The sequence below is a fragment of the Ziziphus jujuba genome, chromosome 5 (assembly GCF_031755915.1).
Source record: "Ziziphus jujuba cultivar Dongzao chromosome 5, ASM3175591v1".
Taxonomy (NCBI): domain Eukaryota; kingdom Viridiplantae; phylum Streptophyta; class Magnoliopsida; order Rosales; family Rhamnaceae; genus Ziziphus; species Ziziphus jujuba.
In genome coordinates this window covers 9,700,923-9,728,909 of record NC_083383.1, presented here as the reverse complement: position 1 = coordinate 9,728,909, position 27,987 = coordinate 9,700,923, and the positions used below count along the sequence as shown (strand labels likewise).

Here is a 27,987-nt window from a genome sequence, read left to right as displayed (position 1 = left end):
TAGGCTTTGCTTTTGCTTTCGAGTCCCAGAGTAAAAAAAATCTTCGTCATCATTTCTGTGCGACCTACCCACTACCCTTTCGTGTTTTAAAGAAACGAAACTCAGAGATTTTCTTGCTGCTGCAGTAACTGAGTTTCGTTTTTGGCTGTGTAAGAAAAACAAATTGAATGTTTTCATGGCGGTTTCGAAGGTCGTGATTTTGTTGTCAATCTTTTTAGCCCTAATTTTCACGCATGTTGGTGCTCATGCTTCGGTTGGAGAAGAAGATGATTCAGTGCCAGTTGAAGTTGTTGGATCCGACGGTGGTCCCGATTCGTCCGCTTTGAAGATCGAGTTGGATCAACTCAAGTCTAAGATCCATACCCTTGGTTAGTTTCTATAATTTTTTTTTTAAGGTTTTTTTTTAGTTTCTATTTTTATTGATCGGCAATGTTGACTGCGGTATTGGAGTAGTGAGACACGAATGCCATAGCTTCACTTCTTGACAATAGATGGTTTTGATTTGGTGTTAGAAATTTGGAGCTGTATTTAGTAATTTAGAGAATGAAAGTTTTATTATTCATTTTCTTTGGTTTTCTCGCCTGCCAAGCATAAAGTTTGTGAAACTGGAGATCTTTAGTTTTGGGAATCTGAAGTTAGACTAGTGGCTTAACTTCATATTGCTCGATTTTTATGACCTGTGGTATGGATTTTGGTTTACTAAAAGGATCAAAGTAGAGCTTGGGTTGATTCTAACAGAGTGAGCTCTTTTTAAGTATTTATGCTTGTTTGCTAACATGTTCTTTGCCCTTATTTATATTTGAAGAATCTCACGTTGATGAGAAAAATGGAGAATTGAAAAAGAAAGATGATATAATCGTACAGAAGGAGAAAATCATTCAAGAAAAGTCGGGTAGCATTTCATCCTTGAAAAGTGATATCGAATCTCTCCAGGTTAGGAGTCTCCTTTGATGTCCTCAGAATTAATTGTTCACTGCTATTAATTTTGTTCTTTTTTTTTTTTTTTTTTTTTTTTTTTTTGGTTTTGGTTTGATGCTGCTTCTCATGGAAATCGAGCTTCTTGGTTTAATTGTTACTTATGCGCACGCACTCATACGTGGCCAGTAACTGTATATGATTAGATTCCGTTTAGCTTTGTTAAGGCATTAAATATGCTACGATACTGGGACATCATAGTTGACAGTTTCAATATCTTTTTGTCTTTAGAAAAAAGGGACATCAGATGCTGAGGAACAGGTTGTAAAGGCTCATGCTCGTGCTGGTGAATTGGAGAAGCAGGTTAGATATGGGTATATTAAAATAAACTTTGTACGCTAAAAAACATTGACGCATGGTAAATTTGAACCTTCTGTGCAGGTTGAAAAACTTAAAAGGGAATTGGAAGCACAAAAAAAGGAGAAAGAGGCCTTGAAATCCAGGACAAATGAATCCGAAAAGAAGATTAAGGAATTGAGTTCAACAATAGAGAATGTATGCTATCTTTTTGTATCACATATTAAAAAAAAAAAAAAAAATACCAGTTAAACGGCATCCCCCCCCCCCCCTCTCTCTCTCTCTCTCTCTCTCTCTCTCTTCCCCTCTTTCATGGGATAATATTATGATGGGGATTCTTTCTTTTGCAGCTCCGGAAGGTTAGTGATGAGCAAAAGACCAGGATTCAAAAAACTGAACGCGCTCTTAAAGTGGCTGAGGTAATTTAGTAACTGCTGCTAAAAGTCAATACAATTTTGTTGCTTGGTGACAAGTCTAATGTGCTGTCTGTTTTTCCTTTTTTTCCAGGAAGAAATGATTAAGGCAAAGCTCGATGCCACTTCCAAAACAAAAGAGCTAAATGAGGTATTAATATCTATATATATATATAAACCTAATTACTTCTCTTTTTGATAGTTGTTGCGGCTTTGGTTATTCTGTTGGGTGAACAGTGTATTAACTAGTGTTTCTGGTAGGGGCCTTGTGGAGTATTTCTGTCCTTTTTGCTTGAATTTCTCATATTTTCCCCAAATAGAATTTGTTATGTATCACTTGTGGGATAGGGGTTTGGAATGAACATATATAAAACATTTTATTTTGGAAGTTGTTCATGAATAACTCCATAATATAGTCTGAATTTGTTCTTGAGAGGTGTTCAAAATTTTTTATGTATCTACCTCTTGTTGTTTGATAGTAGATTTTCTTGTATCTTATTAATTTCTCTGTAGATGACAACAGGTTAATGGCCTATTATACTCTGTTCAGTGCTTTATATGCCATGTATTCATGCCCTTTAGTTTCACTTATATACTGGTTAGTGGGAAGAGGGCTTGTGCTTTGACCCCCTGTTCTCTCTTGTTCTTTATGGCCTAAAAAATAGAAGGCCGGGCGAGTAGATCAATTCCTCTTCCCCACTTCTCATTCTTTTGCAATTGAATTTTTGTTGCAAGTCTTAATTCATGTTCTTATGTATAATCAGGTTCATGGTGCGTGGCTTCCACCATGGCTTGCTGTGCATTTTTTCCATTGTCAGGTAAGCTCGATAAGCTCGATCCAGCATCTTTTGTTTTGTAAAGAAAATTTCCTTATGTACTGACAATGCTATCAACTTACAGTCCCTCATTGAGACACATTGGAAAGAGCATGGAAAACCGTCCTTGGATCTGGTGATTCAGAAGGTATTGTAATTGGTGGCTGCATGTTGGTTAGAATTGAATTATGATACTTTCTGGAAATTGTTTCAAACTAGTCAGTGTTACCGGTTCCGTTTTTCATAGTATATGTTACTTGACAATCCCCATGTTTCAAACTTTTTGTAGGCCCTGGAGAAAAAAGTGCAAGCTGAAAAGTGGGCTGAGCCCCATGTGGAAACAATTAAAACTGTAAGCTTTTTGCTACCCTTTCATGCCCCTGCTCTGAACATTTAAAACATGCTTTTGTATTCTTTGTATAGATTTATTTTGGTTGTACCAACTAGGAAATTGCTTATTCCCTCATCTCTTGGACTATTGAAGTCTTACACTCTTACTAATGATGAGATGTCAATGCAGCAGGATTTAGATAAATATCTGCTTTATTTGCTATTACAATGTCCTCTTTATCACAAATTTACTTGAGAATTCTTAAATGGTGTTTAATGGTACATGAAGGTTTATTTTGAGAATGAAAAGTGGCCTTGACATGGGAAATAGTTGATGCCTTAAATTTTCAATCAAACTGGATCAATACTTTTCTCACTGAGACCGATTACTTGCAGAAATGGATCCCATCGATAAAGGAACAGTGGTTAGTGGTAAAAACATCTGCTGAACCACATTTGCAGTCAGTAACTACAAAGACTATTGAAATTTATGAGTCATCAAAAAGTGCGATAGCTCCACATGTTGTGAAAGTACAAGAAGTTGTAGATCCCTACTTTCAGGTATGCACTTCATTGGTATTGATTTTCACGTTGATATGTGTGGTTAATGTGCATCCTTAAGCTCTCTGTTGGGTGACAGGAAGCAAAGAAGTTCAGTAAGCCATATATTGATCAAGTTGCCACTGTCACAAAGCCTCATGTTGACAAAGTGCATGAGGTTTTAAAACCCTATACAAAGGAAGCAGTTCATGCTTATGGGAAGTTCCTACAACATGCAACAACATATCATAATCAGGTACTGATGTCAATTGGACAAAACTGGACTCCATTCTTTATGTGATTGGAAGATACTATTTTGTTTCTCTGGTGCATTGTTGTATGGAGTCCACATTGTTTAACTCTTTCATTTAAAATTTTGTTTGAATCTATGTTCACAGCATGGAAGATATTTTAAGGATTTCATTTCTCAATATAGTTTGTACCTCATGGCTGATAATTGTAGTCTAGAGAAGTTTGTATGTAGAACAAAGCTATAAGCTGTAGACTATCCAGAACTAAAGAAATGTTGTAGAATTCAGTGTCTTCTATTATTTTGTTGTATCCACAAGAAAGTTAAGTGTGTGATCTTTATACAGTATGTGTCTTGCGTTCACTGTGAAAAGTGTTAACTGAAGCATGTGGATGAAGTTGTTTCTCTGCTAATACTTTTTAACTTTTTTTAATATCTTCTTGGAACTGGAATCTGGGTACAGTGTATGCTATTTTCCATCCTTTCATATTGTCAACGTATGAGTTATCTGCAGAATCAAATTTATCGTTGATTATAAGTATTGTACTCTTTCTTATCAAGGTTCAAGCCACTGTCCAAGAGAGGCTGAAAAGACATGAACTGACAAAACCTCTTGCTACTAAAGAGTTTGAATGGTTTGCGGTATGTATTCAATGGTTGTAACATGCAAACCTTGTCTATATTGTTATTTTTTACTGGAGTCGAATCATTCTTTTGTAGGGTTCTTTAAATTGACTGTCTAAATTTAAATGGTGCAGGCTTCTGCTTTATTGGCACTGCCCATCATCATTCTGTTCAGAATGGTCTCTTCCTTACTTTGGTTAGTTTCCAATATAACTGTATACTTTGTCTTTAAATAGCTGCTTAAATTTGGGCCTATGTACTTTTGCTTTGTCCTTAATTGATTTTGGCTTCTTTTTACAAATTTAAACATTTTCCACTTGTTAATTACATATATATATATACTGTCATCTCTGCAGCAAAAAGACTAAGAAACCTGCTCGAAGTACTAATACCAATCATGCACGTCGTAAGCATAAAAGGGGACATCCAGACCAATAGACAGGCAGGACTTGTTCATTACCTTTTTTGGTGAGTAGGTGAGCATATTTGATAATTATTTTAAACAAAATACAAGGACAACAAATTTTGTATGTGCACATCTGTTATTCAAGTTACTTAGACATGTGAAAAATAATTCAAAATTTTTTGAAATTTTTTTTACGTTTAAAGTTTAAAATCGTCTAATGTCTGACCTTTCTATCAATAAAATTGAAAACTGTGATTAATAAATGAAATTGAGGAATTATGATAGTCCATGTTTCATGCACTTTACTGTAGATATGAAAATTGACTATTTTGATTATTTATCCCCAGTTCAAAATGATGATTAGGTAATTGTTATAGAATTTTGTTTGTTATCGAGGATAACATAATTGATTGTTGTCATGGTGTTGAAATAAAAAGGTGTTGATTTGTAGATTCATATACATATGATAGTCGTATCTGAATCAAGCGCTTACATAAATTACATGTGATGCCCAGTGAGAATTGATGATGGTTCCTTGATAAAAAGGCTAAATTTGATAATAGAAAATATTCAAAAATGCTATTGTTTGAATTGATAGTTAACGAGGATAATGGCTAATGGGGTATCTTTCATGAGGTTTAAGTGTTGAAAGCCTATTTTGAACTCTAAATTATTGCCACCTGATTGTTGGTCCTAGTTAGGACTCGCACACTAACTTGAGGGTGGTTTATCTTGTGGCAACTCAGAAGATTCTGTTAGGTCCTTGCCACTGTGAGTGGTGCAAAAGGTATGATGTGGTATAATGATGGAGCAGAATGAACGATCGGGTCTAACATGGTTTTTGGAATTTGGGTCTAGGAGATTATTTAGACTTGATATGATGAGTGGCTGGTTCCATTAAACAGCTATAATTATCCTTTGCAGTGGTGGTCTATTGATGTGTACCGTGAAGTGATTGTGTTGCAATTTGTTCTTTTTTGTTTTCTTGTGTGACCAAGGCAAAATTTGGCTCCAGTGCCTTTTTATTTATTTATTTATTAATATTGTTACTGTTATTATTAGTTATTTTTTTCTTTTTTCCAAAAGAATCATTTTTTTAACCTCTTGCAGGTGGGATTTGTGCTTTAGCAAGGCTCCTCCAGGCTGTTAGTTTTTTGTCAATTAACTCTGCTGTTTCTAAAGCCTCTTCAGCTACTTTTTGCTCGTTTTGTGAAGAAAATTTTAGAAACTTCGTCACGTACTTGGTTAGACATATCATGAGGTTTAGAAGTTCCTGAGTTTTTTTTTTTTTTTCTTTCTTAATTTATGTTTTTTAAAGGTGTAATTTTATTTTTTATTTTTATATGATACATAGGACAAGGGTTTGGGTTTTGGCTTAGATGCTCATTTGTTATTGAATCCATAAATATCTGTTGTGCTAGTATTTCTATTTCAATATAAAGAATTTATAATTTATGAGAGTTATTCTGAAAAAGAAGTAAACTAAAGATTAGAAATTGTAAGGAAGGGTGTGTTCTTAATGAGTTTGATTTTCGATAATAATAAATGATGATGAAAGCTTCACGTTGAGCATCACTGTTTTTCTCATATGAACCCAAGTTTTGGGATGAACTTTTAGTTGGAGAGAACCATGCGGATGGTCATCTAATGCTTATTTTCAGTAGGTTACGCTTCATGTTGGATGGCTTATGTTGAAATTTTAGGAGAAAAAAAATATTTCTGATAAAGAGGAGAGCAAAAAAGTAAAGACAATTATTCCTTGTCAGAGCAAAATTTTCCCTGTGCAAGCATCGGCCACACTTTTATTGATTATTCTTTATGTTACCCAAAAAACGTCTCATTATAAATTCATGATCTACCTACCTAACTCTTCCATGGCGGCCGCTAATTAGTGCTCGTATGTAGCATTCTTTGTAAGTTTCTCAATCGGAAATCAGAATGAAGAATTAATCGTATTAATTTTAGATGACGTAGTTGACTAGAGAAGATTATAAGTAAGCTTGAACTTGTGCTTACCATTTTCTATTCATCTCTACTCAATCAAACAAGAAAGTTGAAAAACCTAATTATAATTGCCAATGATTAATAAAAAGCAAAGGATCTAATTATAAAACTTAAAACAGAAACTCTTTTTAGGAGTTGAAATAAAGCCAAAACTATATAAAAGCTTTTTATCTAATTTAATTGGTCGTCCATGCATAGACTTTTCTCGAACCCTAATAGGCAGGCCAATAGTTATCAAGATCCATGCAATGCTCAACGTTCATGTATCTGTTACCAGCATGTCCAGTTGCTACATTGTTCATGTCCGTACCATTTCCATAACCAGTTTCTACGGCAAGCTGAGCACCACCACCACCACTAGTCATCATGGACAGGGATGACGTAACATCTTGGTGGTTCATAGCCGATGGAGCAGCAGGCGGCGCTGTCAGAGGCTGAGGTACCACCGGACGGAAAGCAGTCTGTGCCGACGGTGTTCCCCCTCCGAGATTCAAATTTAGGCCTGACATGGTGAAGTATCCTCCTCCAACTGGGTAGTTAAGCTGAGATGGTATGGATAGGTTTGAACCGGAAGTTGATCCGCCTCTGAAGACCCTTGAAAGCTCGGCGAGTTCTTGCGGGTTGGTCATGTAGTTTCTTCCATATGGGAACTGAGATGGATCTCCAAGGTGCATCAATTGTGATGCTACTACGCTGGAACCTATTTCTAGGTTGTAGGGATTCACTACTGTTCTTGATTGGCTTGTTGGGTATTTTTTTGCTGCGCTCTTCTGGAACACACGGCAAACTACCCATTCATCCTGCTGAAGAATGTAATCACTTTGTTAATTAGAAAAACAATCCATACACATATATAACATCAAACTATTTAAATATATATATATATATATTCTTATCCAGTCGATTTGTTAATGATATATAGTGTATAATACTATGATACCATTTTTTTATTTTTTATTTTTGGTGAAAATAATACTATGACATCATATTTACTCGACAGGAGACTGATTATAGACATGTTCACACTTACATTTTGGAAATTTATTCATATTAATCAACAATATTTTACACATGTTTTTTTGAAGGAATTTTTTACACATTTATTTTGGCTTATTAATTTGTTGGACGTGATAATTAGTGTTTGTTTGTGTGAAATAAGCAAAAACTAGAATAATTATTACTGTTACATAAAATGATAGGTTAATTACGTGATTCTAATTAAAATGTGGCTTAATTTGCTTTTGTAGTCCAACCTGGGCAGCTTAATTAGTATTTCCCTTTTGATTAATCTATATTATATATGGTAGTAGAAGAAATCACTCCTTTCAACTTATTTATTACAACATAAATATTCTGGGACTTTCTTAATTATCCCTCTCCTTTTTTGCCCCAAAGAAAACTTGTACGGAATTACTTAATAATTAATTTGGTTAATTCACATGCTTATTAAGGATGATTCTGGTTTCAGAAGATTACCTAAAGACAATATTAAAGGTTAAGTAGTCATAATATATATATATATATATATATATATATATATATAGAGGAACAAACTTCATTAAATTCTGAGTTAGTAGAAGGGTGAAGACTTTGGACAAATACCTTGGAAGTTCTAAATGCAGCTTTGGAGTGGATGCGATATTCATGCATGACCCAATTTGTTTTTTCTCCTCTTGGAGCTCTCCCTCTATAGAAAACCAACGTCTTCTTCATCCCTACCAACTCTGATGTAACGCTGTTGAAGATCTCCTTATCTTTCCCTGTGGTCTTCCAGTAACCTGTGTTTGTTGCTCGGTTCGTTCTCACACCGGTTGGGTATTTTCGATCTCGAAGGCTGAAGAAATACCACTCTTTTTCTCCCATCTTTGCCTTTGCTAATTCACACAAGAAATCCCAACAACAAAAGTCATTGAAAATTTGCTTTTTTTGTGTTTGTTGTTTGTTTAGAAAAATGCCAAGGGAAAAAGAATTGTTGTACTAGTCTCTATTTCACAAGAAAGATTCATGGCCCATATACTACTTCAGCACTATACATCATATGAGAGACGGCATGGTGACCAAAATCGTGTAAAAGGGTTTTTTTAATAATTGAATTAATCAAGCAAAGGAATCAAAACATAGATGAAAGACTTCAAGTGATTAGTTAATTGGATAGAAAAAACTACTTAAACAAACTTAAATAGATCATTCAAACCTACATGAATATATATATATATATATATATGCATATAATGATTGTCATATGCTGATGTCCACATCTGATCCGGACTGGATATACATAAAATGAAAGAACTTCGTAAGTTACAACTACCTGGAAGTTCCCATGGCTCGCATTTATTGAGATCAACATCAGCTATTGCTCTGCCTGTAAAAGTGGCATCTGCGATCTTGTTTAAGAGATAAAAAGTGATTAGTTCTTCATCGGTGGGATGGAATCGAAAACCTGGTGGCAACTTTTCCTCCTTATTAGCATCTGATCCTGCCATGTCTGCTTTCTTATGGCTTCCTTCGTTTCCTTCCTGTTCACTTGGTTGCTTCTGTATAACAAGTAAACAAATATGAAAGAAAAATTATCATCAACTGCCAAACAAAACTTCCTCCCAAGTGATCCTCCAAAGAATCGTATGAAAGGTCTAAAAAATCTGTCTCTGATTTTCTTTATGCCCTTTTTGATGGTCAACAACAAACCCTAGGCATCAAAGCTCTTTTTCTTTCCCTACTAGTATACAAAAGCTATAAATATTTTAAAAACTTTTTGGGGAGCTAGTAATAGTTAAGTAGTAGATAGCTTACTTCCATGGAGGACAAGACGAAATGTTAAATTGGGCTTTGACGTTTTCAGATCCTTTTTTCTTTTGTTAAATGAAGGTGGTAAAGAGAGTACAAAAGCGAAACTAGGTTTTCTTGGTTAGCATGCTCAAGAAATGTGGAATTTAAACTTCTTGTTGTGACAGGAAAGGGGGTGTTTGGGTGTGTGTGTGAAAATCTCACCTACTATGGGTCTTCAAATTCAAGGTATGTGGCCAGGTTGTCTGCTTTTTAATTAATAATTTGGGAAATCATTGAAGAAATCCTTGTTTTGGGATTTAATTATTACGTGATTAATTATTTGGAAATTAAGTGTATGCAGTATTGTAATTAAAAAATAAAAAACATATATGCACATATACATATATATATATATATATATATGTTGCATTAGATTCAACTGCAAACATATATATATATATAGGAATTTGTTTTTTGGTAATAATAATATACAAGTATGCATTGCTGGAAAATTGGCCAGGTCTTCCGTCTTCAGTCTTGGGCTTTAAATTAATAAATTAGAGATCATTTATTATAACAAATAATAATAATAATAAAAAGTTCCTTAAGCTGCAGTCAGGATCATATAGCAGAGAATCCTATTGGAATTTTTATATTCTTTTTTTAAATATTTTGTAATTTTTTTATTTGTACTATCATATCATATCGTCGAGGAAACTTTCAACTTGATCCAAATATATAGAATGAGTTTGTTTTTTTCTTGGTAGAATTAGCTAAAGTGCATTTTACTTAACTGGAAATGAATTAATTTAGCTAGGAAATATACATACATACATATATATATATATATAGTTGAATATCATACATATTTGGCTCTTTACAAGTTTTAGATTTTTTTTTTTTTTTTAGATAAGATTTTATAAGTTTTAGACTTATATATATACATATATATTGAGAAGAGTGTAATTTCTTCTTAAGTAGTAATTAAATATCCAGAAGTTAGTTGGCTCTTAATTACTCGACTGCTGTTATAAGAGGTTCAATTAATTGATGATACTCAAATAAGTAGGTATAAACCAATATATGTAGAATATCTACAGGATACAGAAATAGGGAGAAAAAGAAAAGGGGAGTGGAAATTAAATTAGAATTTATATATTTTGGACAACATATTACTAATATTATTAAAAATTTTGGATAATAACGATAAAATGTGAAAAATATCACACGATAAATATAGCTTAAAATCCAACTTATATATCAAAATTCGATTATACTTTTTTTCTTTTTTTAAATAGCTATTATATACTTAATATTTTTTCTTGCTTAATAAAATAATACTGAATTCAGATTTTAAGGCTTTATATATACCAATTGACGAATGATTGACCATGTCGTCAAATTAGCTAGATGGAGGGTTTTATGAGATCAGTAATTGTAGGATGCCACCGTACATATATAAATTTATTTTTAATAATAAGACAAAAGTTCATGCAGACAACCATGTCCACCGGTGCACGTAAACACCCTTTAGAATTCAGACACAAACTAACGTATATATATGGGCTTCCAACATGCTACGTGAAATTGGGTCCTTCCTTCATTTGGGTCCTTCCTTCATTTTGACTACACTATACCTCTGCTAAGTGCCTGCAGGACACATCAGCAAGGCGATACTGAGCAGGGGAACGCTTTTGAATTAGTAAGATCAGGGGAGAAAGCTGGGATGAATATATATATACAGAGAATTCGTTTATGATATGAACATCTATATATTTTTATTATACGTTATTGTTAATGATTTTTTAAAAAATTATTATCAATACTATTATAGAAAAACGAGTTTATTTCATTATTAATATTGAAATTCACATCCAACAATGATGCAGACTGTCTGTAAAATTTATATATATATTTTGCTATGGAAAGCATTAAATTCCTTTCATAATGTGATAATCTAAAATCAAGCATTTTGGGAGGGGGTATGCTCTATCATGTAACATGCAGAGTGGACATCTACTTTAGAACAAGATTGATTCTCTTAAAATGATGTTTGGTATTAGGTTTTTAATTTATGGGATGAACTTAATCCTTTCTATAGCAAACTCTATAAATATATATGCACATACAATCTTATCTTATTTAACAAAATATATACATATACATATATATATATATATATATATATATATATATATATATATATATATATAATCATATTGTTATCAAAACATACTGATAATTTTACTATCAAGACCTTTGTTATTAATATTTGGATTGTTTTGGAAGTTCAGATTTGAAAATGTCATCTTGTAGTATATGATTTTAGTGAAATATTAAAACCTTAAAAAAAAAAAAAAACACTATATGAATTTTTATATATTTAAGTAAATATTCAAGTTTCAATATTTGAATCAATTCAAAGATCAATAATAGAAGTATGATTTTTTGTCAAAATAAATCTGATTTGAGAATGTCTATATACAACAACTCTCTTATTATATTTCTTATTATATGAATATGCATGATAATATTCAAATAAGGACTCTTATCATAATGATTTGGGTTTTTCGATTTGTTTAATTAGATTAAAATTATACTGAAATGATTGATTCAATAGATCCTAAATCAAGTATACCTTTCACATCCATACCTACAAGGTCATGCAATATAATATTACCATATGGATTTAGTGAGAGACCAAGTGATTATATTTATATATATACCCAAATATAAATTATACATGGGACCTTTAGATTGATAATTGATTATTCCCTGCAGGGAGTGCCCTTGACCAGTCCCTTGGATTCCCTTTCCCTTAATTTGTTCCTCGTTGTTTTGGCTCCTTGTGTGCATATATATTCATATAGTTATTTATGGTTCCAGTACATTGGTATGATTAAAAAGAGGTATAAGAAGAGGTCCAAACAGGGCCTCCCGTTTTAATTTATTATTGCTACCCGAATTTTCTCACCCTTGTTTTTTCACGAGGACCAAACTTTAATTGATACACATGGACCTAAATAATCTAATTAATCAAGGACAAAACAACAAAATTGAAATAGATTGTTTATTTTTATAGCTACTGCTTTCATTTGAAAAAAAAAAAAAAAATAGAAATCCCATGATGATCTCTAGCTAATACACATGCGCGCACACACACACACATGCATAAATCATTGACACTGAATATTGCATATTCAGGATTTTTCACTTCAATTTGTTGAATCTCACTTAATATAGACACAAACACCCATATATGTTTTATTTTTATTACGTTTCCAACTTTTCACATGCAAAATCTGATAGAGAGGAAAGGATCAGTTAATCGGCTGAAACACAAGGGTTCATGTATGTATATATATATATATATATACATATATACATATATTTTGGTAAATATGAATGTATAAATATAAATGTACACGCTAGACTAATTAAATCAAATGCACCAAGAATAGTAATAATGCTGATATGCATCGTTTAATTGGGAATATTTAACACTATATATACAATATATCCAATAGATTGTAAATACCCAGTTTTGCTTTCTCTGTTGGGCTTCGTGTTCCACAATTTTTAAGTACTACCATGGTATTTTCTTGTTTGACCATAATCACCTTGCATATTTCTTGTAGTTAATTTTTGCTCCTGTAAAAGAGTCTCGAGATTTAATGTATTTCCACTGGCCAATTCAAACTCGAATTCCTGTCTTTCGTCGTAGCTACTTTTCCTTTCTTTTCTTTGTATCTAAATATTAGGTTGGCATTTAATGTTAGTTTTCTTTCTTTCATTTCTTTTTTTTTTTTTTTTTTTTTTTTTTTTTTTTTTTTTGGGTGTGGTATAACGTTAATGTTTTATGGTGTATATATATATATAGATATCTCGTAGTGGGCAGGCCTTTTTTGGTTAAGCCTGGGTTAAGTGTTTCACTCGTTGGACATGACCAAGAATACAAAAATGAGGATATTTATCTTCATTCTATACAATACACATACATGTATGAGTCATTCTCTTGCCAGAGAATATAACTTTACTAATAAATCATGGATTAAGTGGCCATATGTTTATCCATTGGATGGATTAATAATTAGTATTTAAATTTAAATATAGAAAGGTAAACTGATGAGATGTAATCCTCATCTCTTGCCATATAAACATCTCTTTTCAAATAATATCACAGATTTATTTACAAGAGAATTTTTGTACATACACAAACACATACACGTGTATGTACATATATATATATATATATATATTTATATATGTATACATAAATAAAGATATTTTGTCCTTGCTTTTGTCTATCAATTAATAATAGATACTAAAAAAGTAATTACCCTAGTGGGAAACCGATGAGGCAAAATTATCTCAAAGACAATAATGGGAGTATGAATATGTTGTCCTATAAAATTTGCTCCGATGAACCTAGTGTATGCTTTCCGGCAGAATTGTATCATATTTAATTTTCTAACAATTAATTGCAGGTTTTCCCTGCAAAATTAATAAACATGGTACGCTTTTATGACTAGAATATTCAACTTCAGTCTTTAGATATATTGTTGACTCACTGTACGCCGTGCACTTTAATTAAGTTGGTCTGTCGGAAAGCGCGCAGTGCATGTTAATTGAAAACTCTTTCTCTATTCGCTAATTAGAGGTTAGGTTTATCTTGGAAAGATTGAGAGGTTATAAAGCAGTGCATATTAATTGAAAACTCTTTCTTCTGGTCACTAATTAAGGGACGTTAGGTTTAGTTATGATCTTGGAAAGATTGAGAGGTTATAAATCTGGAATGAAATTATTGAGCAAGAGGCTTCTGAGAAGTACTACTATTACTACTGCTACAGATCCATCACAATCTCTCTTGTTTAACTTAACGTACACTTCAAATATAAAAATTAAAAAGGTCTAGATCATGCCCACCTATTTTTTTGAATATTGCCAAAGCTTCACATACAAGTTGGTAATCTTATAAACTTCTTAATTTAAACTACGAGGATGATTCGCGATTAACCACTACTTTGGTTAATTGGAAAATTCAATAAGTTAAAAGAATTAGTTATTTTGATCAATCTCAGGACATCCATAATCAAGTCGGTGGCCCCAATTATCTAACTATACCACAAACGATTGATTTAATAACAAATATTAATAAACTGATCAATTATTAAAATGGAAAAAACTTGTTATCTAGTATGTATATTTCAAATATTTTGTAATATTGATAGAAATTGTAATTAATCATTCTGATCTCACTATCTTTATCTATTTGGATTAAGGATAAATTGTAAAGTAAAACACACTTTGGGCTCACTGTGCTAAATTAACAGCGTTTTAATTGAATTATTCCAAAAAAAAAAAAGGACTGAAAATAGAATAAAAAACTTCACTTATTGGTATATCTAAATATCTAAATATATATAGTTTAATTCCTCTATTAATCATTAGTTATATTTATATACAATTATTAGTCGACTTTTGGTTGAAATACAATCCAATATCAATCCTAGCTAATTTCTTAGTTGTTTCTGCTGAGTAGTATGTTTAGTTTTACTAAAGAATATTTATGGCATATATTTATATTTGCTTTAATTTGCTAATTAATATTACTTGGCAATTCGGGTAATTAGAAACTTTTTGGTCAATAATTTGGGTAATTAAATACTTTTCGGTCAGTTTAGGAGCTAGTATGCATATATGTTAGATGTCTTCATACAAACAATCATCAATATAGTGGAACAATGTTAGACGTCTTTTCCCACCTAGAAGGTTTATTTATTTATTTATTTATTTTTATAATCTTACATATCAAATTTGCGTTAAGGAAGAAGAGCCAAGATAGAAGCAGTTGTTGGACGTTTGTCACTGTAACTATCAAGATGTAATATGGAGGAAAAAGCCAGTTTGGCAAAGAAGACTGCTAGGCTACTTGTTATGCACTTCAAAATTATAAAACTCTTATAAAATTATTTTACTTTGCTGAAAATTTCTATAATCATAACTAATCTGCCACTATTGATAAAAATATTTATGTTTTAAAGCTTCAATTGAATTTGAAAGAGTTATCTGTATCCAATTAGGGTTTTGATAGGTACATACAGCTACTAGTCAGAAATGTATCGTTGACACGCATGTATGATATTCGTTTTTTTTTAGATGATTGAATTTTCGTTATGAAAATGATTCATTTTGTTATTGCTGTCTAAAGTCTTTTATGAAAAAATATTCTAATGGATTTTCATGACTTTTATTATTAGTTTTTCAATTATTTCAAATGTTAAGGTTTAATGATATTTTTGGATTTATATAAGTCTAATGAAATATTAAAACCCTAGAAAGACAAACTGAATTAGGTCATGATTTATATAAATCTCAAATGTATTTTTAAATTTTAATTTTTAAAGTGATTTCATGGCTATAAAGGAGGTTGTGATGGTCTTGATTTGAGAATTTCTATGTAGAGGTATATAAAAGACTTCTCTATATAATCCGGGAATCCTTAGCTTTATTAAATCAGAGATTCTTAGATGGCAAGTGTAAAAGATTGTTAGATAGATTCTATTTTATGTTTTTAAATTAAATTCAAAATAATAATAAATAAAGTAATCAATCAATAAGTATTTTCTATATTAGTGTTGAGGGATTCCCTCATAAGAAAATAGAAAAAAATTATCTACAATATTGATCATAATCATCTTGCCATATAACAAAAAAGAAAAAAGAAAAAAATTACTAATGGCAATTACATTTTCTATTTTAGTTTTTAAACATTTTTTCTTGGCATAATAACCTTTGAACTGAATTCATGAATGATGTTATTAGCCTTAGAACTAAGGTTCAAAAAATCGGTATCGATAGAAATATCGGAAGTTTAGAATATGAAATTTTTTATGAAAATATCGAATATCAATAAAAAATTATAAAAAATGATAAAAATTTGTTTTAAAATTTGAAAATTTATATTCAAACTTTAGAATCAGTTTATTTAATCCATCAATTATCAAATTGATTATAAAACTTGCTAAAATATTAAATTGATGTTATATTCTTTTTAGTGAATTGATTTATAATAAGAATTAATGACCATAGAAAAATTATTATTAATAAAAATATGTCAAAAAATACATATATGATAAATCTATTTATTAACTAAAATATATAAAACAATTATTACAATTGCATTATAGTTCATAAATATCATCTTAATATCATATAATACTTCTGAGTTGTTGAAAATCATCGATTTCTTTCTCATTTTGATTTTAAGATGTAAAATGTGAGAAGTAGTTATAAAAAAATATATCTTTTTGATAATTTTGCATATAATTATTAATATGTTAACCATATGAATCTTACATTAGTGGTTGACTATGTGCATAACTACTATTCTCTAATGGTTGAGTTTGAGATGGTATTCATGAGTTGCTACTTGATGACATTCCATAAATATCTATTGAATAAGGGTTATGAAAATGACTTCCAACTCTCATTGATCCAAAATTTATAGAAATCAAATTTTCTTCTTATTGTGACATCTTCATGTATATGTTTCATCATCTATTTACCCATATTTATAAAACAAATATTTCCGGCAGTAAGATTTGCTAAGTTCAAAAATATAATCCACAATCTTTGTATTTTTACTTTATCGATATTCAATAAGTAGAACTTATTAATATTATTCAATTCAATTCATTTTATTTTGCTATGTTACTAAATGTTTAAAAGGCAATTAAAAGGTAAAAAAATTATCAATGAAGTTAATTTGATACATTTTTTTTTACTAAATATCAATAATATTTATGAATTTAAAAAAAATAAAAAAATTCCATAGATATTTTCAAAATTTCAATGAAAATTATAGATTTTTTAACCAAATTGTTAAAGATTTGATGTGGATATTTTTATAGAAATTTACATGGAAATTTTGGCAAAATTTCGAAAAAATTTTAGTAGATATTATGGAAATTCTATCCATTTCCGTTTGAAACCTAAATTTTATTTCTACCCTTTAAAAAAATAAAAATTTTGAAAAAAATTCGAATATTTTAAACCATGCTCAGGACAATCCTAATGGAAAACTATTTGCAATTTTATTATTAGCCTTTGATTATTTTAATCATTGAGATTTTAAAAATATATTATGGATTATATAAATCTAATGAAATATTAAAACTCAAGAAAAACAAAGTGAATTCTATATGAACTCATTCAAATTTCAAATATATTTTTAAATTTCAATTTTAAAAATAATAATCATTATGATGTTAAAGAAAAATATAAATCAAATGAAAGTCTACCTTTCATCAGTTTAAATTTTTGGAATAAATGGTATTTTTCCATGGTATCAGAGAAAAATATAAATAAGCTTAACCTTTTAAAATAAATGGTATTTCTACATATAACTATTGTAATATAAGAAATAATATAAAAATAATATAGCTCTATATAGTCCCTCTTCCTTACCTTAAGTTGTTTGAAATTTCTTCTTTTGAATGTGAAAGGTTAAACCATGTAGGGACATTTAGTGGAAAGAAAATTAGTTTGTGTCAACATCAAAGCCTTATATGTTATTTTCAGAATTAAAATGTAAAATGGATAATATTAAGAGACAATGTGCTAAAAATCGAAACAAATAACGTTATAATGTTATGTTTATGCCACAAAATATAAAATTAATTACGTTTGCGTGATTTCATTAATAAAACAAGAAAAAATAAATTCCATAAATATGCTATAGCTTGATCAAGAAGATCATAAGATACGTACGTGTTTCAATTACATTCTTTCAACGATTTTACTTCAAAGAAAATAAATAGGCATTTTAAAATGACTTTGTTAACTTTGATAATGAAGTAGTTGACAAGTATTTGTCACGAAGACCCTCTAGAATCAAGGAAAGACCCTAAACTGGGCGCAAGTCACAATTAGTTCATGCTGCTTATGCTAGCTTGTCCAGCATTTCAAAACAAAGTATCCAAAAGTTGTTATATATTGGATCTCATTCTCATGCATGTTTTGAAAAATAAATATTTCCTAGCTATAGTGTATTTAACCAAATGTTCAAGCAAAACTTTTTAATTATTATCTATAGAAATTGGAAGTAATTTATAAATCAGGTTGTTGAAGTATTACAAGTCCTGCAAGACAAGGTTAAATCATGAATTACAGAGATGGGAGAGATATCGTTGTTTCCAAAAAGGTTGCATGAAAATTATTCAGAGTAGTTATATATATGAAAAAAGACATTAAGCTATAATCTTATATGGACAACCATCTTAATATATGTATTTTAGGGTATAATTATAATTAGAATATATATATATATATACCATAAATGGTATTACTGTCTAAATAAGCTGCATATAATTAAATTTAGTTTGGCTTATGAGGGTGCTTTTTCTTGCACTTGTTTGTTCAAAACCACTCTTTAAATCTAAATATACGTAAACGTTAGCTATACCTAACCTCTGCTATAGAATCTCCAAGAAACATACACACCCAATCCCTTCTATCTGTCTAGCTCCATTAACCAAAAATCTCTCTAGCTCTGTCTATCTGTATAAATTAGCAACATATATAATTAATAATCACATCAAGGTAAATAAATATATGTTTATTAATTATATATCGAGACTTACGCACGAACTTAGAACTTTTTTAGGTAAAGGGAAGAGAAAATCCTTTCTTAAACAGTGTGAAAACTTATATAATTGTTTTATTGCTCATTTTGATTTAAATAAAAAAATAAAAAAATAAAAAATAAAAAATAAAAACCTAGGTTTTGGCTTTTGGGATGTTTTCCTCAAAAGGAAAAGAAAAAATTGCCTTAATTCATTTTGTTGAAAACACAAAAGTTAACGCTTCCGATAATATTTTCCAACTGTCACCATTATTTGAACAGCAACTATAATTTTTATTACCAAAGCATGCAATAAAAAATCAATAGCGCTATAGGACACCCATTTTTTTTTCTTGTTTTTAGTGAATGGTAATTGCTATAAGTACAAAAAGCCTCTAAAAGGAGGATTATTAAGCTACATTAAAAGCATTAATTAATAAATGATATTTTTATATATATTAACAGTTAAAATTCATATAATCTAGATAAAGATAAATAAATTTTTGAATGGATAAATAAAATCAATAACAAACTAATTAAAAATTTCCTATCATTCGGTAAACAATTAACTTTATGCCCCTTTGATAAATAATTATTTATATATGACGCAAAATGAAAATTTTATAACATAATAATAATAATAATATGAATGGGCCTCCCTAACAGGGCAGGTTGAGAAATTCACATCCAGGTCGGCCCATATGAAGCAACCCCAAGGCAACCACCTCTTTTTTAGTCTCCCACTTACTCAAGGAAGCTTCCTTCAGGTTCTCTCAGTGACGATAATGGCCACCAACGTAAGAGAAGCTCGGAGAAGGAAGATCGTGGACCGGGGCTCCGACCGCCTTGCGCTCATCACGGGTCGGTCACAAACCCTACCTCCTCATGCTCCATCACCGCCATCATCTTCATCAAATCCCCAACCCGGTATCCAAGATGCCCAGCCGTCGGATTCCGTTCATCAGGACCCCAAAACTCACGCCGCCGAGAAAACCACCGGTACTTCTCTCTCTCTCTCTCTATATATATATATATATATTTATATATCTATGAATGCATTATGCCTTTTTAATATAGATTATAGGGAAAATTTTCTCTTCCATCTTGAAGAATTGAAAGTGGGTCTTTTTGGTGATGCCTTAGTCTGCTTAAAAGCTATGATGGATTTTTGATGTATTAAAATTTAACGTCTGTCATTAAAATTATTATGGGAATTTGAACTTAGCATTTTGGATAGTGAATTTTTGGATAGCTCTAAAGCTTTATGTGGATTAGAATTACCTTATAGGTAGAATTCTCATTAGGGACTAGAAATTGGAATTTAAAATGGGTTTAAAGTGCAGTTATAGATAGTCCTGGAATGAGGTTAAAGCTTTGGATCATTTACCAGAAGGTCTGGATTTGTGGGGTAGAAAAAAATCTCAGTTCAGAATTTATTGGCATTCTCATTTTGGTTCATACTCTTAGCTATCCTTGCACTTTATTTGGTTGAAGCTGCTATTACTTCCTTAGTAAATTGGAGTCTTTCATTATTGTGGGTTAGTGTAAGTTGAGATTTTTATTATTTGTACAGTGTGGGACTATAAAAATCTCAGTTCCAAAAATAGGCTTAAATTTACTGAACAGTGTGGGACTATAAAAATCTCAGTTCAGAATATGATAATTCAGTACTTTTTAATATTGACATTCTCATTTGGTTCATACTCTTATCCTTACACTTATTGGTTGAACCTACTGTTACTCCTTATTAAATTGGAGGCTTTCCTTATTGTGGGTTTAATATTGACATTCTCATTTGGTTCATACTCTTAGCTATCCTTGCTGACAATCCCTGTTTGTATGCAGTTTCTCCTAATGGTGAGGATGAGGCATCTGATTTTGAGTTACCAAAACACTATACTACCCCAGATGCTGTCCAGACTGGTGATGATTTTGGTGGAAGCAGTTCAGCATCTCAGTTGAGAAAATTTGAGACCAAGGCTGAAGCGTCAAGAGCCCCTGCTTCAGAAATCTGTGAGGTAAAACCATCTTTGGCCTCATCAACGGATCAAAATTCATCTGTTTCTACTTTGGCTACTGATAGACGCACAGAACCACTGAAACAGCAATTCAGAGTTTTTACTCCGAAGCAAATAAGTACTGCTGTTGTAGAAACGGCGCGTACCCGACTCTGTTGTTCTATAGCAGTAGGGCTCTTGGTAGTTATATCATTTCTAGGTTATGAAATACTAGGCAGCAACATCGTAAAGAGCATTTTAAGCTTTAGGCCATTCTATATAGTTTTGCTGTCAAATGTGACCTTTGTGCTTGCACAACTTCTTGGTAAGCAAAAAAGCTCTGGAAGAACTGACGGAGGAGAAAATAAAACAACATTGGCTGATGGTTTGGAGTGGGCTGAACAATTAGGAAATGCTTTAGAGTTAGGTTTGTTGATGCAGCAGGTGTTTAATGCTGTTTTCATGGATTTTGCTGTATATGCGATAATTATTGTGTGTGGCCTCTCTTTTGTGCAGCAATTCCGTTAGGAAAATTTTAGTTTTTCTTTTGTTTCAGCAATGCCGGTTTATGTATTTAGATCAATGGATCATTGAGGAAGGTCCTTCTTTTGGCCTGAAAACTCCTCTGGTTGTGTTATTTTTTTGGGTGTTCTTTTGCTTATCTGCCCCTTGTGATTTTTATAGTTTGTTTTGAGCACCATACATGGTAATAGTTTGGTTGGCATTTTTACTTTGGAACACTTTAATTGAGAACATTGCAATTTAAATGATTTATTTTCCCAAATTTTAGTTATCAAAATGTTAAAGTAAATGTTTATGCATCTCAGGTTGAACTTCCAACCGAAATTCATTAATATGGATAGAAATAATTTTCCAAATTGTTACCTAATTTGAACAATCATGATCAGTTTTGTCCACCAAAACACTTCACCTAAGAAAAACTGTTTTCTAGCTTAGAGAAGAAAAATGATACACATAATCATGCTCAATAAGAAAAAAAATAAACATAATTGAGAAGGAAACAACTCTTTCATCGTTTTGTCTGATTACAAATAACCTGAAGATAATTTAGACTTTAGGAAAGAAAATTTTCCAAAACTGGTGATCCTTACTAAGACTACTTTGGTGGTGAAAAACTGAACCAACCAAAAACAGTTCATAACCGTATATAGCTAATCATCCATGTATTATCAACTAAGAGCGTCCAAAATATTTATGTCATGAGGATGGTTGAATGCGTCTGTAAACTGCTTGGAAGGTCTGTCCCCCATTTCTAGCAACCTTCTGTCCTTCCTCAGTTGCTGAACTCAAGAGTTTGACAACTGGATCTGCTTCAAGCTCTTCAACAGTGAGGGCTTCAAACATGGGGTGGCTCTCTAAACAAGCCTTCATCCAGTCTCCAAGTTCTTCCACATCTGTGATTGTGTATATAATCCCTCCAACTCCTAAAACATATGCATACTCATCCAGCAAGTGCAGACTGATAACACGGCGGCGGTGATTCTTCTCTTTGAAGTGAGGATCTGGGAACAGGAAGAACATCTTTGAGAGCTGTCCTTTCTCAAAATAATTTGGAATATATTTCATGGAATTAGTTCGAACTACTGAAATGTTTTGGTATTGACCAGGATTTGCCACCCTTAAAGCAGATATTCTTTCCTTAACATACTCTGTTACCTTATCCCTAAGCTCCATTCCAATCATCAGAGATTCAGGAAAAAGGGTTGAAAGACTGATTAGAAGCCCTCCAAAACCACAGCCAATATCTGCAAACTCGACCTTTTTGGTACTATGAACTTGATCAGACGAGGGAAAGAATTGAGGGTAATGAAGAGAATAATCAACATGATGGGGAGATATTGGTATGGGAAAATGGGAGTCACTTAAGGGGTTGCTATGAGCTCTTGCTCTGTAAAACCGCTTTCGAGGCAGGCCAGTTGACTTGCTAAAAGTTGGGTTTGCCTTGTTTTCCAACATAACTTATTTCTGAACTGCAGAAGTTGGCAACAAGTTAGAAATTCTGGGGCAGGCACCATCTCATAATAAGGGAGCATATAATGCAAAACCAAGTAAGAAATTCACATCTATTGAACTGACTATTCTACAAGAGATACAAATGAAAGTCTTAAGGCTGCCAGAATTCTAAAGATTAACCAAAAAGACGTACAAAAGAGTTGTAACTTGTAAATAAATAAAGGGTGTATCATATTTAAATGACATGATGTAATTTGAAAGAAGAATACTTGGTGAAAGACAGGGGAGGATAGCAACAGCTTGCAGGTTGAGAAATCAAAACTCCTTCAGTTTTCTGCAAACCCATCACAATGGCTACTACAAATTATACAAAAAAGCTTCTTATTTGATTCTTTATGATCCCAACAAAGTTCATCTTACCTTGAGAGAATGTTGGCAAGTATGCAATAAAAAAATTTGTTATTAAAAAAATATTAGGAAAAAAAAAAATTATTGCCATGAGGAAGGTTGGACTGCTACAAATCATAGAAAGGACCAAGGATTAGAACCAGTGATCACTGATGGGTAGTTCAAACGAAAATAAAGATTTTCAGGACTTAAACCGCAAGAGAGAAGGCCTAACAAGTAAAGGACTAAATATCATACATTTTGGATTTGTCCATAACTGGATTTGAATTTCAATCGAGAAGGATAAAAATTGAAATGCCATGAAGAGAAATATGGCAACCAACAAGATTAAAAGGTAAGGAAGAAAACTACTAAATTCCTTTTCAAGTATTGACAATGAAGCAAGCACCAACAATGCAAGTTATGGAAGTGAATGATGGGCAGCAATACAACATGTCAAGCTACAAAAATTGAAAGAAAAGTCGCATAAAACCAAGGGAAGTTCAAAACCTTAAAATGAAAACAAGTAGGAAGCGCTTAAAATATAAAGTAGGAGGAGCCGAGTAGAGCCCAATTTGAGCGATTCGTTTGCCTATAATACTCATTGGCAGCTAACACAGACAGTCAAGTGTTTCAGATCTTAGTTCTATTACTAAGTCGCCACTTTACTTGGAAAAAATTTCTGATTACGAAACAAAAACGATTCAAATATGCAATATTGGGTTTCACAAAGCCAAAGAACAATTTTTTTTCTTTTTTTTTCCTTCACTATTGCATCAAGCAGCCTTTATTACCAAGGACGCAGGAAGTTGGAAAACCATTACAGCACACAGCCACATTGAGATTTCATATACAAATTTCAGTAAAGGTTGACGTTGAATCCACCATTTTAGTTAATATTCATATCTATATATTTCTTCTCAGAGGAATTATTACAAACACCTGGTCAGCAAGTAAAACACACAACGTGGACAAAGCATAAAGAGAGCAGCTTTTAGCAGAGAATACAAGTTTTTTTCAATAACCCTTCATGATTGATTCAATGGAAACTAACGAAGCTTTGCTAAGTGGGTTGTGAATCTACTGGCATAGGAAAACTATCAACAGAAAGAACAATAAATGAAATAAAAATAAAAAAATAAAAAAAAGCATAGCTCGGTACCTGGTGGAGATGGAAGGAACAAGAAGATTCAGATTCCTTCAGAATGGAAAGCCAAATTGGCTTCGAAACAAAAAAATCTGGAACTAGGAACGCACAGAGAGACAAATATAGAGTGAATTCGAGTTCTAACTCCTGTACTGAGGCCCAATGGAAGTTCTCTAGCCCAAACTCGACCTAGCACGAAAGAGGGATTTTCGAAGCAGAAAAAAAACACCCAAAAAAAAAAAAAAAAAAAAGGGGAAAAACCGCTTTTTTAATTCTATTTTTTTATTTAATTATTGTTTGCTAATCAAGTTAGTAAGCCGCTTTGGTTTTCTTATTTATTTATTTTTAATGTTGGTTTCCTAAATTCACTCTCCGAAGAAAAAATATATATATATATATATATTTGTTGGTTTCCTAATCTGAATTAATATTTCTTCTTTAAATTGGTTTGTTATAACTCACAGTATATATATTTTTCTCTTAACCTAGAGATATTATATTCCTATAATCCCATTCTTGCCGAGCTTCTCTTGATTAAGCTTTACCTACGGTTTCTACTGTTCTGAATATATATATATTTTTTTTTCAAGTACGTATGCTTTCGCCAATTATTATTATTTTGTTACTTTGTATTCGTTACCTTAATGGTTCTATTTTTGAAGAATTCTTAGTACTTTGTTCTGTTTGATTTATGGATTATTTACGCTTTTTTTTTTCTCTAATTTTATTTATTTATTTATTTATCTATTGCTGTGTTTACATAGTTGATTCTACTAGTAAAGTATGCATGAACCAATTCACATTACACGGACAAAGAAGTGCAAAGTGTTTCTACTATTTATTGTTAGTTCGAGTCTGACACAATATTTTATATTTATAGATAAGTGTAGTGATTTGATTTTCCGATGAACATAGCAGCAGCAATTAAGCTAGATGATTCTAGCAGATTTAGCGGTGAGATTTAGGTTCCTTCTTAAGAAAGCAACAAGGATTTTGTTGCCGATCCAAAAAATAAAATAAACTTGGATTTTTGAGTTTTATATATATATATATATATATATATTAAAATTACCTCATTTTTTGGAAATGTTATTGACTTATTATTATATCAGAAGATAAAATTCTAGACGAAAATGGTGTATAAATGAGAGAATATTGTTTAATGATATAAAACAAATATTATCCACGTAATTTTTTAGTTTACCTGCACTTTTTTATTTGTAATTTGAATATTTTAAAATTTTGATTAAACCAATTTTTCTTGGCAGGAACTAAGACCGATCACAACCAAATGGAGGACTTATTACAAGATAAAAAACTCCATTTGGTTCTTGATCTTGATCATACATTATTGAACGGCACAAATTTGGAAAGAATGACATCAGAAGAGGAATGTTTCAAGATCCAGGCAGAACCAGGTACATAATGTTGGAATTACATCAAGTTGGTCTAATAGTTTTAACATTATAATATCTTTTATCAATTATGAGATTTATAAATTAATAAACCTTATATGAAAAAAGTATGAACCCAATAACCAACAAACCACTAGTACAATTTAAATTTTAATTGTTAAAATAATCTAAATGTTGATAAAAGAAGTTTACAGATTAACCTAATATTAGCTTGTTTGGAGATCTTGTACATGGGAGAGGGAGTTTCTTTTTCAGGAAATTAATATTAATTTTAATTAATTAATTTATTTTGATTTTATTATTATTATTTTTTCTAGATGTTTCAGAAGGGAAAGGGAGCCTCTTCATGTTGAAATTTACACAAAAGAATTTTGATATGATTATCAAGTTGAGACCGTTTGTAAGGACATTTTTGAAAGAAGCAAGTAAAATGTATATATTACATGTGTATACACTGGCTAATAGGTCTTATGCATCGCTAGTTGTGAATATACTTGATCCAAGAAGAGAGTATATTAAAGGACGCGTCATATCGAGGAATGATGTTGCCCAGAAAAATAGAAAGACCCTTGATGTTATCCCAGCACCAGAAAGTGCGATTTTGATCCTTGATGATACCAAAGAGGTAAAAAAAACACTAGTTTATATATTATAGTTCTTCTTATATTCAATATTTGAGCTTTTTCTTTAGCATATTATTGAAGCTAACTGTTTCTTCAATCTGTCCTTAATAAATTCTTTAGATGGTTGTTGATAGTTGTTCTATATCCATTATATATTGCAGGTATGGAGAAAGCATGAGAGAAATCTAATACCCATAGAAAAATATCATTTTTTCAGTTCAAGTTGTCAAGATTTCGACCCCGATTGCAAATCACATTCTGAGATGAAGAGTGATGAAAGTGAGACTGAAGGAGCTCTTGCAACTATTCTCAAAGTTCTAGAGAAAATCCACTTGATGTTCTTTGATGATGTATGTTCACCTTTCTGTTGCTCTGTCACTGTTATTAATTTTTGGTTTTTATATGTATATACGTTCTAACTATCATTGCTGATTGACCTTTCTGTAGGAATCCAATGGTGACAAGCTGATTCTAAGGCGGGTGTCGGAAACTATTCGGAAAAACATATTGAAGGGCTGTAAACTTCTATTTCCCACAAATTTCATGACTGATCAGGAAACGAATCACCGGCTCTCGGAGGTGGCGATGCGGTTGGGTGCTACTTGTTCAACAGAATATGGTCCATCAGTGACACATGTGGTGGCATGGGATTTTGGAACAAGAGGGTCTCGTTGGGCAGTGAAAGAGAACAAATATTTAGTGCATCCTGACTGGCTCAAAGCTGCGTATTTTACATGGCATAAGCATCCTGAAGAAAACTTCCCTGTTACCCAACTAGGCCAACTCCAAGAATACCTTCCCTATTTAATTGAAGAAATGTTCGCCCTATGCGTTTTCAGAGAAGTTTACAAGCTTTTCAGCCAAAATTATGGATTCGATAAGAAAATGAAAAGAACTTAGAGACAAATTGGTTTTATTTTTTTATTTTTTATTTGTTTGTTTGTTTATCAATGTATTGGTTTGATTATAAACTGGTAAAGTTGGGAAAATTAGCAGATCTGTGGCCTTGACAATAGGTGATTAAATGAAAGTAGCCTCATTTTGGTGTTTTGGTAAGTGTGGCATGTTGCACCTTTTTTTTTTTAAAAAAAAAAATTTTCTAATACAACTGGCCTTTTCCTATTTTTGGTGTCATATGTCCGTCAAATATATTGGAAAGCCAACAAGCAAAGCCCTCGTATAGTTTCTCAAGCAGCTGCATTTCAGCCTCTTTGCCAGTCTCTCCTTTGTTTCTCTTCTCCATTGGTGTTTCTTTTTCAGCATGGCAAGATGCTTGTGCACCATCTCGGATTTGGTTTGATGGCCTAAAGTGGCATCATTCTCACTTTCTGCCGTCGTATGGGACTTTTGGCGTGGTGCATTTGGATTGTGTTTGGGGCTTTGATTAGTTCGCTTT

The 27,987-nt window shown here is 31.7% G+C and overlaps 5 protein-coding genes across 10 annotated transcripts; 3 read left to right on the top strand and 2 right to left on the bottom strand.

Annotated features, from left to right (window-relative positions):
• Positions 1-3: 3 nt before the first annotated feature.
• Positions 4-6,110, top strand: LOC107420714 (structural maintenance of chromosomes protein 2-1). 2 transcript variants are annotated; one of them, XM_016029746.4, is made up of 15 exons: positions 4-368; positions 806-933; positions 1,207-1,278; positions 1,357-1,470; positions 1,623-1,691; positions 1,780-1,836; positions 2,450-2,503; positions 2,586-2,648; positions 2,790-2,852; positions 3,227-3,391; positions 3,471-3,626; positions 4,182-4,262; positions 4,379-4,440; positions 4,601-4,712; positions 5,761-6,110. In XM_016029746.4, exons 1-14 carry the CDS (start codon positions 176-178, stop codon positions 4,680-4,682), a joined length of 1,359 nt encoding a protein of 452 aa, XP_015885232.1. In that variant the 5' UTR covers positions 4-175; the 3' UTR covers positions 4,683-4,712; positions 5,761-6,110. The 2 variants fall into 2 exon arrangements, with proteins under 2 accessions (XP_015885232.1, XP_015885231.1); XM_016029745.4 differs by having other exon boundaries at positions 4,601-4,720.
• LOC107420683 (NAC domain-containing protein 79) lies at positions 5,760-9,631 on the bottom strand. 2 transcript variants are annotated; one of them, XM_016029702.4, is made up of 4 exons: positions 9,448-9,631; positions 8,966-9,191; positions 8,257-8,528; positions 5,760-7,454 (listed from the first exon to the last, which is right to left on the bottom strand). In XM_016029702.4, exons 1-4 carry the CDS (start codon positions 9,451-9,453, stop codon positions 6,867-6,869), a joined length of 1,092 nt encoding a protein of 363 aa, XP_015885188.1. In that variant the 5' UTR covers positions 9,454-9,631; the 3' UTR covers positions 5,760-6,866. The 2 variants fall into 2 exon arrangements, with proteins under 2 accessions (XP_015885188.1, XP_015885186.1); XM_016029700.4 differs by having other exon boundaries at positions 5,760-7,457; positions 9,448-9,627.
• A 10,115-nt stretch (positions 9,632-19,746) lies between these two features.
• On the top strand, positions 19,747-21,682 carry LOC107420708 (uncharacterized). Its single transcript, XM_016029738.4, has 2 exons — positions 19,747-20,047; positions 20,894-21,682. Exons 1-2 carry the CDS (start codon positions 19,750-19,752, stop codon positions 21,571-21,573), a joined length of 978 nt encoding a protein of 325 aa, XP_015885224.3. The 5' UTR covers positions 19,747-19,749; the 3' UTR covers positions 21,574-21,682.
• A 345-nt stretch (positions 21,683-22,027) lies between these two features.
• On the bottom strand, positions 22,028-24,796 carry LOC107420709 (tRNA (guanine-N(7)-)-methyltransferase). 4 transcript variants are annotated; one of them, XM_048475891.2, is made up of 3 exons: positions 24,569-24,796; positions 23,289-23,373; positions 22,028-23,036 (listed from the first exon to the last, which is right to left on the bottom strand). In XM_048475891.2, exon 3 carries the CDS (start codon positions 23,020-23,022, stop codon positions 22,264-22,266), a length of 759 nt encoding a protein of 252 aa, XP_048331848.1. In that variant the 5' UTR covers positions 23,023-23,036; positions 23,289-23,373; positions 24,569-24,796; the 3' UTR covers positions 22,028-22,263. The 4 variants fall into 4 exon arrangements, with proteins under 4 accessions (XP_048331848.1, XP_048331847.1, XP_015885227.1 ...); XM_048475890.2 differs by having other exon boundaries at positions 23,289-23,353; XM_016029741.4 differs by lacking the exon at positions 23,289-23,373 and having other exon boundaries at positions 22,028-23,031.
• Positions 24,797-26,304: 1,508 nt separating this feature from the next.
• On the top strand, positions 26,305-27,615 carry LOC112492015 (RNA polymerase II C-terminal domain phosphatase-like 4). The gene is made up of 3 exons (XM_025074758.3): positions 26,305-26,593; positions 26,753-26,941; positions 27,039-27,615. The coding sequence occupies exons 1-3, from the start codon at positions 26,315-26,317 to the stop codon at positions 27,489-27,491; spliced, it is 921 nt and encodes a 306-aa protein (XP_024930526.3). The 5' UTR covers positions 26,305-26,314; the 3' UTR covers positions 27,492-27,615.
• Positions 27,616-27,987: the final 372 nt, after the last annotated feature.

Coding starts and splice junctions, on each gene's coding strand:
- LOC107420714 (XM_016029746.4), top strand. CDS start 176: ATGGCGGTTTCGAAGGTCGTGATTTTGTTGTCAATCTTTTTAGCCCTA. Junction 2,504..2,585: donor TGCATTTTTTCCATTGTCAG/GTAAGCTCGATA, acceptor ATCAACTTACAG/TCCCTCATTGAGACACATTG. Junction 2,853..3,226: donor ATGTGGAAACAATTAAAACT/GTAAGCTTTTTG, acceptor GATTACTTGCAG/AAATGGATCCCATCGATAAA.
- LOC107420683 (XM_016029700.4), bottom strand. Junction 8,529..8,965: donor CGAGCCATGGGAACTTCCAG/GTAGTTGTAACT, acceptor TGTGTGAATTAG/CAAAGGCAAAGATGGGAGAA. Junction 7,458..8,256: donor CTGCATTTAGAACTTCCAAG/GTATTTGTCCAA, acceptor TACATTCTTCAG/CAGGATGAATGGGTAGTTTG.
- LOC107420708 (XM_016029738.4), top strand. CDS start 19,750: ATGAAGCAACCCCAAGGCAACCACCTCTTTTTTAGTCTCCCACTTACT. Junction 20,048..20,893: donor CGCCGCCGAGAAAACCACCG/GTACTTCTCTCT, acceptor GTTTGTATGCAG/TTTCTCCTAATGGTGAGGAT.
- LOC107420709 (XM_048475891.2), bottom strand. CDS start 23,022: ATGTTGGAAAACAAGGCAAACCCAACTTTTAGCAAGTCAACTGGCCTG.
- LOC112492015 (XM_025074758.3), top strand. CDS start 26,315: ATGTTGAAATTTACACAAAAGAATTTTGATATGATTATCAAGTTGAGA. Junction 26,594..26,752: donor TCCTTGATGATACCAAAGAG/GTAAAAAAAACA, acceptor TATATATTGCAG/GTATGGAGAAAGCATGAGAG. Junction 26,942..27,038: donor ACTTGATGTTCTTTGATGAT/GTATGTTCACCT, acceptor ACCTTTCTGTAG/GAATCCAATGGTGACAAGCT.